At 45.7% G+C, this 10,710-nt stretch overlaps 1 protein-coding gene across 1 annotated transcript in view; it reads right to left on the bottom strand.

The window, feature by feature from the left end:
* Positions 1-10,710, bottom strand: part of LOC131881221 (uncharacterized) — an 18,976-nt gene continuing 8,266 nt past the window's right edge. Inside the window, exons 2-5 of the mRNA XM_059228015.1 lie at positions 8,733-9,099; positions 7,517-7,721; positions 2,133-2,432; positions 1-2,038 (exon numbers count right to left, since the gene is read on the bottom strand). Of these exons, the coding sequence (XP_059083998.1) occupies positions 739-2,038; positions 2,133-2,432; positions 7,517-7,721; positions 8,733-9,099 (2,172 nt within the window). The 3' untranslated portion in view covers positions 1-738. The remainder of the gene's footprint in view (positions 2,039-2,132; positions 2,433-7,516; positions 7,722-8,732; positions 9,100-10,710) is intronic.

The following is a 10,710-nucleotide window of genomic DNA, read 5'->3' as shown; positions in this document are numbered from 1 at the left end:
TGTAGTTTTTAATTTTATTTTATGTAATTATTGTACATGAATTGGTATCTTAACATAGCGATACCCTTTTTGACAGGTATAATGCAAACATCGATAGTACGTACTGGATTGTCGATCACAATCAAAGTTTATGAACGGACACTTTTGGGGAATTGGGCCAATCCAAGGCCGTCGGCACTTGCCTGAACTGAAAGTTAGCTAGCTAGACATGGTAATGCTTACTATTTATGAAGGACGACATGAATTTTTATCTTCAAATTTGTCTTGAAATTTATGAGATTTGCTTAACGAGATTGGTGAGAAAGTGTACACAGTAGATCAGATTTTCGTAATGCCAAACCAGTCCGGAATAACACACAGGTCCATTTTGCCATTTCGGCCCAGAGCTTTCAGGCTCAAACATGAGCCCGATTCGAGTTGGATTTTTAAGAATGAAACCATCACCAGGGGAAGACACCATTGGAAGTGCGAATGATCAAGTGGGGAAATTCCAGAACGAAGACAATTTACGTGGGGATTCATTGAATCGTCACGTGGGTCGGGTGAGCCCCGCGAGATTTCTTTGATATGTATAGAAGTAAAGACAATCAAATAGTTGGGGTACAGCAATAGTAATGGCATATCACACGTGTGGCTGTGGTTGCTTTTTTTCGGCCTTCTTTGGTAACTATACCGAGTGCCTGGCCATGGGCGTCGTCACTTTGGGACAAAAGTAAATCGTTCCTAATGAAAAAGATCTTAGTGGAAGCGTCGTGGGATGCTCGACTCATAGATGTATGACAAGCTGTCAGCTGTGGACGATCCTGGTGGCGATGGAAGCATGATTTCTTTGGCTTGAAGGTTGCGTTTCCGCTTCCAGAGCAACGTGCAGAAAAGGAGGATCAGGACCTGCAACACAAGGAACACCACGCCCCCTGCCATCAGTGTGGACTCGGCCTGTTCGGGGTTGACGCAAGCGGAAGAGTCGACTTCAATCTCGCCAAATAGATCCCCCCCGAAAGTGGCATTGTACTGGGGGAACTTCTCCTGGTTGGGATTGCTTCGGTGGCGATGTCGCTGCTTGCCGAGCTTGTCCAGAATCTGGATGGTCTGGACCACGAGCACCTCGTCGCTCTCGGGCGTGTTCCGTCTCCGACGAGATTGGAACGTATCCTCAATGGTCGAGAGCCAGCGCTTTTTGCGTCCATAAGATTCGACTCCGCGGTTTTGACCCGTATAATCGAGGACCTCGCACTGAACGGGCTCGCACGTGGGCATACAGGGTGTGACCAAAGCTCGGAATTGGACCACTTGAGAAGTGGGGAATCGGAAGGCGTCAAAGTTGGACAGGAGCATCTTGGGGGTGAGGGCGCTCTTGCGGAGCTCACTCATGATAGTGGGATCAGCCGGGCAACCCCTTTCGTCGATGAGAAGTAATTCGGTGTCGGTGGCGCCATCCATGGCCACGAGGTCGCGAACAAAGATCTCATATGGCGAATCCTCGTCCAAGATTTCGAACACCAAATTGAGCGGATCCCCGACAACTGCCGTTTTGGTATCGGCCCCACTGGCATCTTCCACACGCATGATCACATTGGGTGAATCCACCACGGCCTCCTCGTACAGGGAAGGGGTGATTTCCCCAGTAATGGTCAGATCAACCGTATTGGACACGGATTTGTTGGTCAAGTCGTATTGACAAGTCAGATCCAGTCCCAAGTCGTCGGAGGTAACGATGCGATCGTGGTGTTGGACGATGACCTCGTTGGTGTACATGCCGGGTCCTTCTCGCTCTACACCGCACTCCAGGTCGTTGTAGGCCATGGTGATGGAGAAATTCAGCGAGTTGCTCACATCCACCACGCAATTGACCGGGCTGCTCTTGGCATAGATCTTGCCATTGAAAAGGGCCGAGGTCTGAATGTTGGCCGTCATGTCACCGGAATGGCAAGCAATGGTCACGTTGTAGCACGAGATCAACTCATAGGTGGTGGCCTCCTCAATGGCCAAGTAGGGCTCTTCAATCTGGGTCAGTGAGTGGGCGGAGTGATGGCTCAACCTTCAAGCAAAAAGATGAACCGAGTTGAAGCCTATTCTCTGAGGCCTTCACTAATTGCAGATATTGCAGATACCGGTAGAGAAGCAATTCATACCTGCAGACGTTGTCACCGGTGTCGTTGAAGTCGTAGGAGTGGCATCGAAATGGGGCGTTGTTGCAGATATCCTCGCAATCCTCTTTGGAAGCCATCCCTTGGTAGACCATGTCCACGGTCTTAAGAATCTTGCCCTTCACCTCATCGTACAAGCAGAGTTTCTTGGGATCACTGATGGCGCAATTGATCTCCATGTAGTCGCTCTTCTCCAAAGGCATGAACGACGGGGATCCAGCTAACGTGTGACGATCCTGGTCCATCAAGTTACATTCACCGCTTTCCGTGTTGAAGATGACGGATCTGTAATCAGAGGATAATAAGGTACGCGTACAAAGTAGTGGTGCTCTCATCTGATGACAAATGCTTCTTCTATCCCCAAGCACTTTCAGTAATCAAATTTAACGGCCATGTTTGGTGTCTCGTGTTTTAATGCCAATGCTCAGGCAGTCAAAGGATCGAGTAACAGAAAAAGAAACAATTCCTCGTGATTGCATTGCGCTTTTCCATGGTTTGCCTCTTTGCCCTTTTGTGTCTGTGGCCAGTGAGTGAGCCACTGATTGAACTTCCAATTCCAAGTACAATCTAAGTTCAGACTATCGAATGCCAGGCCTAGATCTAAACCAAAGCTACAGGAAATATGCAAAGTGTTCTTCGTGAAGAAAACGTCCTTTCTTGAAATTGACCCAAGCTGAACCAGGGTGATTCGGACTTCTAGCCGTAAAATGCTCGATGGAACTACAGCGAAGCGAGTTTTTGACACTGTTTCTGTTTCTATTGCCGGACTTGGTCAGTTCAACCATTTGTGTCGACAAAGAGCAGTCATCAAATGGATGAATAATCATTGCCATCATCATGACTGTTGCAGCAAAGTCAAGAATCATCCTGCAGGTTTCTATTAATCTTGAGTTTGGCCAAGGATTTTCTCCTTTTCCAAACGTCAGAAATGGTTTTTGTCATCAAAAAGAGAAAAGTGACCGACCAAAAGTTCCCAATGATGGCGATCAGCATGTCATGATGAGAACTTTCGGGGATATCGTTTGGACAATCACGACAATGCTTGTTGTTGCTAATTGTTGGCGTGCCGATCTCTGGCCGAGAATCTTTCTTACTATTTCAAATCTGATTATGAACCAAAGGTAAACCATGTCGCGAAAATTGTTTGTTCGACTGGTAGGATGCATTTCCACTTAGTGGCCAGAGTAGAGGTAGAGGTAGAGGGATGTACTCGTACAGACTCGCACCAATGCAAAATTGACGATCAGTGAGTGTTGCTTCGTCTCTACATACAGTAACATGTCGTGTTGCAAACCCGTTGGGGATTTTCCCCGTAATTCGGGTTGATAAGGTCAGGCCATGGCCAAAAATGGGCTCTAAAAGGTATCATTCATTCGCATGCACAATTGCATACCCCCCCCCACACACACACACCACACAAACTTTACCCAAACATTATGCTTATTGGATAGGCACGCATGTCTCTCTCTCTCTCTCTCTCCATTAGTCCAGCCAGGTATTCCCCTTCAACAGGAAGACATTTCCATTGGGGTCTGCAGTACTTCCAATTGAGTTGTTGGGTTGTTCTCTCAAGGAGAGGGAGAAATTTGGAGCTTCCTCTCGACATCATCTCCCTTTTACCATGAAACTCACGACCTTTGCAAATTATACCTGAACGGGATTGCTTGCTTCGCCAGCCAAGCAATTACGTTCCTCTGTTTAGACGAGTCTCTTCTCCCTTCAAATCTTGAAATTTGTAAGCCAAATGCTCGGTTCAGTATCTATGAACAATCCATGGAATCGCTTGCCATAAAGTCGTAAGGTTATGGATGGGAAAATATATTCCTAGTAAGGTTAGTAGAACATTAAAACAATGAAGAATGCCAAGTTCAACCCCAGAGAAGAATGCAATGCGATACTGTTTGACTTTATCCGGTGTTGGTAAAACAACACACACTGGTGGCTCAATTAGTGCCGAAACCATGATTTCTACTCTTTAATTGGCTCGTGGTGATGTGGCCCAACGATTAGTTGGCTTTCCAGGTGGACCATTTGTAGTCGTATAACTGTTTATTGGTCAGATCATGCAATTATCACTAGGGAAACCCAGCCATAAAAGAGGTGGTGGTTGCAGTTGAAGTTGGCCATGCCAAAGACGTTTAAGTGGTTCTGGCTGTTGTCCAATGGACTCAGATGGAAAATGTCTTCGGCAACCATTCCAATACTGAGACATGAAGCACGGACAACACCTTGATAGAGGTAGATGGAGGGTTGTTCAAAGGGGGCGTGCACCTTTGTCGGAAATCAAACGTCATTTTCCCGAATTTGAAGAGAATTGTGCGAGTGTGTGCTCTCCCCAACCGAAAAGCTCGGATTGTGTACTGAGGAAAAGAGAACCACAAATTCGGGGGCACAATTTCCCCTCTTCCTTCCATCCCAATGGACTCTACAATAAAGAATCCAGTTTCTTGTGAATGAAACGTTCATTGCACATATTTTCCCTTGACCGCCATGTAATAGGAGCAACACAAGACTCTGTCGTTGTAAATCTTGATTCAAATTTGGGATCTCAGTTAGGAATTGGTTTATCGATGGCATCGACGATCTCTTGGCTTGGCTCTTGTCATGAAATCATAGTGCACATGTACAAATATACAAATGTACCAGTGATCTTTCCACAAAGCACGTGCTTGTACGTAAATGGCAAATATGCTTAGTAGCAATAGTTTCTGGATTGAGAGGGCCAGTGATACCTCACAGAACTGTAGTACTATACTGTACTCTTGTACAGTACATATAAATTTCCCAAATTGAGTTTCTTCTTGGAATTGTGTGTCTCGGAGCCATTACCAGCAAAGCCTCTTCTGTGTTTTTCCTCTGTGCTTGGCCTCCGGGGGTGGTTTATTAGCCATGAAATGGACAAAAATGGTCGAACAACATCGGTAATCGTGACAATCTTGAAGAAAGTTTGATCTGCCAATGCTCGTTCATTTACACCTTCACTGTCTAAAATTTCAAACAACCCAACCAATGCACTTTCCATTCATCCATCCATCCATTCATCTATCGATCGATCGATCGATCGATCCTTCCATCCATCAATTCATCAACCCATCCAATATGATACCGGATTACGACAATTCTCGTTGTACTCAACCAATCCCGTTGTTTCGAGACAAAAAGGCATTATTCAATTCATTTGATACGAGCTGAAGAAATATTTGGTCCACCCTATATTTGTAGTAGGATCGTTATGCTCATTTCCGATGATTCGGAACGAGTGGATTGTGGAATTTGAAAACGTTATTAGCGACAACAGACGGTGATGGCATGTCTGGACGTGTTTACAATAAAAAATGTCGCTTCTGGCATAGAAAACAATCAGTCTAGGGTAATTAAAGCTGCTTGCCTGTGAAAACCATTCCAATCGGACCATTTCTCCCGTTGAAGTCTCCCAAGAAGCCAGCAGACAGCTCAATTTGATCAAAACAATTCGAGACAAGTTGGATATTTGAGACATTGGTTTTTAGCCCGGAGCATTTGGGTCTTCTCATCTCCATGGATTTCTTATTTAGTTAGGTAACTTACCACAACGAAGCGGCCATTACGACTTCCAATCAAACCAAAAAAGATTAATAGAACAAATGAATCTGAGAGGGCTAGGAGTTCATTAGGCTGCACAAAAATAACCTCATCTAATGTTAAATAACGATAAATCTCTCTCTCTTTCAATTCTTTCATGCACAATGAACAACTTTTTTTCGTTTCTCAAGTTTTGCCTCCTTACCGTTGTGCGGCACATCGCGAGCACGGTCAGCACAAAGGAGATTTTCTAGTTCAGATTAATGATTATTCCCGGTGAACTTCCTTTGTTCTCATTCAAATAAAGGCCTCTTTTCTGGGAATGCTTTCCTATCCAGTGGCTTTGTGGGCCTAGATTATTCGTCTTCCATTCCATTTTTATGGTGCCCTCTGCCTCTCAAGCTCTTGTCAGCACTGGCGGGTGAGCATCTGTTTTAGCTCGGTGCCTGCTCTCTTTTCTTTTTTGCTCTTTTTTTTTATAGCGGTGCCACACAAAAGATGGGATCGCATCTAATCCCTGGATCTGCATGAAGTTCATGGGCTAATTTTTGATACCCTTTCCGAGAGCACTGGGGCCCGACACTCGGAATGAGTCGCCGATTGTGTGAAGCCACACATCGGAGATTTATCACCTGAACCGAGACTCAAGCAGCATTCATAATGAGACCACAGCAACAGGATTCTCCACATTACTGAAGTACATATACCAGCCACCAACCAACCCGGACTTCCGGAACCGAAGATATTCTAACGGCGAATATGGTTGTTGCCTTTCACGGCTCCATGCTCTCTGGAGAGACAACACGACACGAGAAGTGAAGGTGATTCACTAGAGCTTGAACTCCGTGCTTGTATTCTTGTGTCTTGTCATAGATCGAGATCAAAGGCATGAGGAGTGAGCACCTTCTGAGTACGTCACATACGTATGTACTTAAGTGCTTGTTACGACGTAAGAGGCACTACATATCAAAGGTAGTTTTGGCCCGGCTTTTCTTTATTTCCGCGCATGCTCTCTTTATCGGTCCCTGTATCTCGCTATGAATTGGCGGGTGGGTGAGAGGGCGATGGTGAAAAACCGTGTCAGGCAACAATCAACTCGATTTATCTGTTGCTTTATGTTCCTCCCCTCAGAGATGAATGTCGGAAATTGGGTAATGGTGACAGCACCAACACCACCAACACCACCAAAACCACCATACCACATTATCATGGTCGGATGTGCACGTATGGACGTATCTGGGAGGCCAATTCTTACTCCACGCTCTGGGAGCTGTTTTTAGGTCACCCATCCTCTTCATTGGTCTGACATTCCGACCTTCGCTCTCACAAATAATAAATCGCAACAGAGTGTTTCCCAGTTGGCATTCTCTTTCAATTTGAAAATAGCTTCCCCAAAAGGAGGCCAACTATGCTTTGTCGACCTGCATTTACTTCAAGAAAGGGTAATGATCATTAATCAATGCGACGTTACGGAACAACCTGATGCATCATTGATAGGGGAAAAAAGAAAAGCGGAAGACAGCCAGTTCTTCCCAATGCATGAGGAGTGGATTCTCGTGTATGTGCTCCTTCCTGGCTCTGGCCTCGTTGACTACTATCTAATGTATCTAATTCTCTGGCGAAATGTTGACTCGCCCCAGAAGTCTGAGGTGTATATCCCATCCAATTGGTGCACCACCGGCTAATCAAATCCAAGATCTTTGCCCCAAATGCCTGGCATTTCTTCCCAGAGATCGAATCCAAACGTGTGGTCCATACATTCAAACATATTGTGAATACTAGTGTTCTAAAACAAATGGTCTGCTTACCGGCATTCGAATTCCTTCTCGCCCAAACAGAGCTCTTGACACGCCTCTCGATTGGCAGCTTGTCCTGACTTGATGACTTCCGTCTGGAGTTCGTGGTTCATAACCCGCTCAAAGCTCCAGGCCGCTTGGCATCGCTGCGCCGAGGGAAGGCACGTTTTCTGGACGTAGATGGTGAACACGGGGAATTGGGAAGGAGTCAGTTGGCCTACATGGAACACACGCACACACACACAGAGGGAAAACAGTATTATGAATCATGTGGTGGTTGTTATTGTTGTTGTTTGGGGGGAGAAAAAACATGCCCAGGGGTGCGGTTTGCGGCCGTATGGGAAGGTGCATTCGATTCGCGAAATCACATGGAGCTCGACCATGGGGTAACAGCCACCAATTTCTTTATGATCTTATACGCCCTCAGGGCACAGGTAAGTGGATATTTCTCTTTTTTTTATACGTATAAGCTAGATCTTTTTGCGCTTGCGTTCGTCATGTTAAAAACGGGGAAAATCAGCTTGGCATGATGACCTACTCCTACTTTTTGGCTGGATGATCGGTTGGCAAGTTTTAGTGTGTGCGTGTCTATCTGTCGGTCTGTCGGTCTGTCTGCACGTTGAGGGGGTTGGCAAATTTGAAAGAGCAAGACGAAAAGTGAAATGAACCTTGGGAACCAAATGTGATTTCTCTCAAGCTCATGATTCACTTTATTAACTTTTCAGCAGGTGTCAAGCCAACCAAGCAGTGAGCGTTTCAATTGATTGTACAGACCTGACTGGGATTCTCTTCACTATTCATTTGTAGATTGATTCGCTTTTCTTTCTTTTTCTTCTTTTTAATTCTCCAGCCTTCTTTACATACACACATAGTGCAGAAAAGGGCAGAAAGACAGGAGGAGACGACGGTCGTTGACTTCCGATTCCCGTGAATATTTTTTGGACCCCGGTGAGAATTCCCAGAAAAGACGTGCTTCGTTTAAGACTGTCATGTGTTTTAAGTCTGCTCGTCAAGTCAAGAGCAAATGCCATTACTGCCAGCATCCAACCAACGGTCAAATAACATAGAACGACAACAAGCACAAGGCTGATGATTCCGATCAAACTTACAAACGGTTTGATTGAAACAAAAACTAATGGGGCCCTACCGTCTGATCAAAAATCTAAACACCGCCCCGGGATTTAAATTCATTTCGAAAAAAAGAAGCATTGCTTTTCGTGAAACTCACTGTCGTTATCGTCGGCGTTAGACGAGAAAAGGACGCAAAGCCCGGTCTCGTAGTTGATAGATCGACAGGATGAATTTTGTCGACACGTGTCAATGCAATCGGTGAGCATCAGGGTGCCGGGCTGAGAGTCCAGCATGTCTGCGGGAGCCGTGTACACAAATCCGGTGACCATTTCGAACGAGACCTGATCGTCCGGACATTGAGTGGGTCCGTCGGGTTGTTCAGGTTCCTGTTGTTGCTGCGGTGCTTGCTCGGGCTGTTCAGGTTGTTCGAGCTGTTCGGGCTCGTCTTGGGCGTTGACAGGCGAGCGTGAGGCCATTAGGGCCAACAGGCCGAATACTAGCACGGTCTTCAACGGTAGCGCCATCTACACGGAGATGAGAGAAAAAGGAAGCGGAAATGAGCGAATTTGTTTTTGAGTGAGTGAGTGTGGGTAGTACAGCAGTAACGAATGTTGAACAAGTGATTTGATATGGATAGACCGAATAGTGGGCATTCTTGAATGAGTTTTCATTGTCATTGGGCGGCCACTTCATCTCTCCTCTACTATTACCTACGTATCTACCTACCTACCAACCAACCACATCGTCACAGGTTGCAGTTGGCATTTGGCAGTGTGAGTTTATGAAAACTTGTTGAGAAAGGCCGTTTCCTTCTCCCTCTCCCCCCCCTCTCTCTCTCTCTCTCTTTCTCTCTCTTGGGTTGAGATGGATGCAATTTTTCATGGTTTTGTCAAAGAAAGGAGTTTCAATTGCGTCTATGGCGACAAAAGCCAACCTCTCTCCTCTCTCCTCTCTCCAGCAAGCAGAGCTTGGAAAGTGCCCCCTGCCACCGCTTTGAAAGCAACAAGTCCAACCACGACAATGACAATGTCTTTGGGTGGACCATCAGCGATCAGACTTGATTCCAATGCTCACTAGAGTAAGTGCCCCTTTAAAAGGCGAGAGACAAGCAGTTCTTTGACATTCCCATGCCCAGCAGAGTCTCTTCTTTGGGCCCTGGAAATCAATCAGTGGGGCAATAAGTCAATGAGGTCAAACGAGTGAATTGGCAATTCATTCCCAGACTCCTTTCCATTCTGTGGCACTAGAACTCTCAGTACTCTCTCGACTCTCCAATCCAAGTGAACAACAAGAGGTCTGGATAAAGTGGAAAATGCAACAATGACAACGCAAATGGGTTGGTTACTTGGTTGGCTGGATAGTCGGATGGAGGGATCTGAACTTGACTCGAGAGGATCCCAGGCAAGGTGACGAGTTGCAATCATAAATCACAGTCGTTTTCATTTCCGTCCCACACTAGTGTTTAATGATAGCAATTCCACCGTAATAGTGGCTTAAGAAGAAGAAGAAGAAGAAGAAGAAGAAGAAGAAGAAGAAGAAGAAGCAGCAGCAGCAGCAGCAACAGAGGTACCAGCCACGGCAAGCATATCAAGAGTATTTTTGTGTTCTTCTAATGCATCTTGGCGAGCCCACTCTAAGTACCTGATTCGCCTCCAACCCTCCATGGATGGGTCCTTCCACCCAAGTTCTATTCAAGTCTTCCGTTCCAATGACAGTTTGAGTACCAACAGACTACGAGCATTGCATCTTCATCATAATTAACTCTGCATCTCCTCCAAAAAAAATGAGGTTGGATAGTTAGACAGCCACGCCATGCTTGGGATCAATGGTTCGAGTGCGGTTCTTATTAATATAAGAGCACGACCATTCCACGCAGGAAGCAAGGTGCATGTCGTCAAGACAGGAATTCGTGTTCATTTTTCTGGCATTACTTTAGAATAGCTCATTCTTGAATGGCGAGTTCTCAAGCTCACCAAGACTGGTAATTACGAATGTTGATGGTTCAAGTTCGTTACTTAGTCGCTTGAAGCGCCTCTGTTCAAGCATGTGGACCAATTTGTCACAGGAGTTTTGTCCATATCTCGACAACTGTTGCTTTTTCGTCTGTCACAACTACGATCTATTCCTCGTCATCG

Source organism: Tigriopus californicus, chromosome 5 (assembly GCF_007210705.1).
Source record: "Tigriopus californicus strain San Diego chromosome 5, Tcal_SD_v2.1, whole genome shotgun sequence".
NCBI classification, from domain to species: domain Eukaryota; kingdom Metazoa; phylum Arthropoda; class Copepoda; order Harpacticoida; family Harpacticidae; genus Tigriopus; species Tigriopus californicus.
This window is presented reverse-complemented; position numbering and strand designations above follow the sequence as displayed.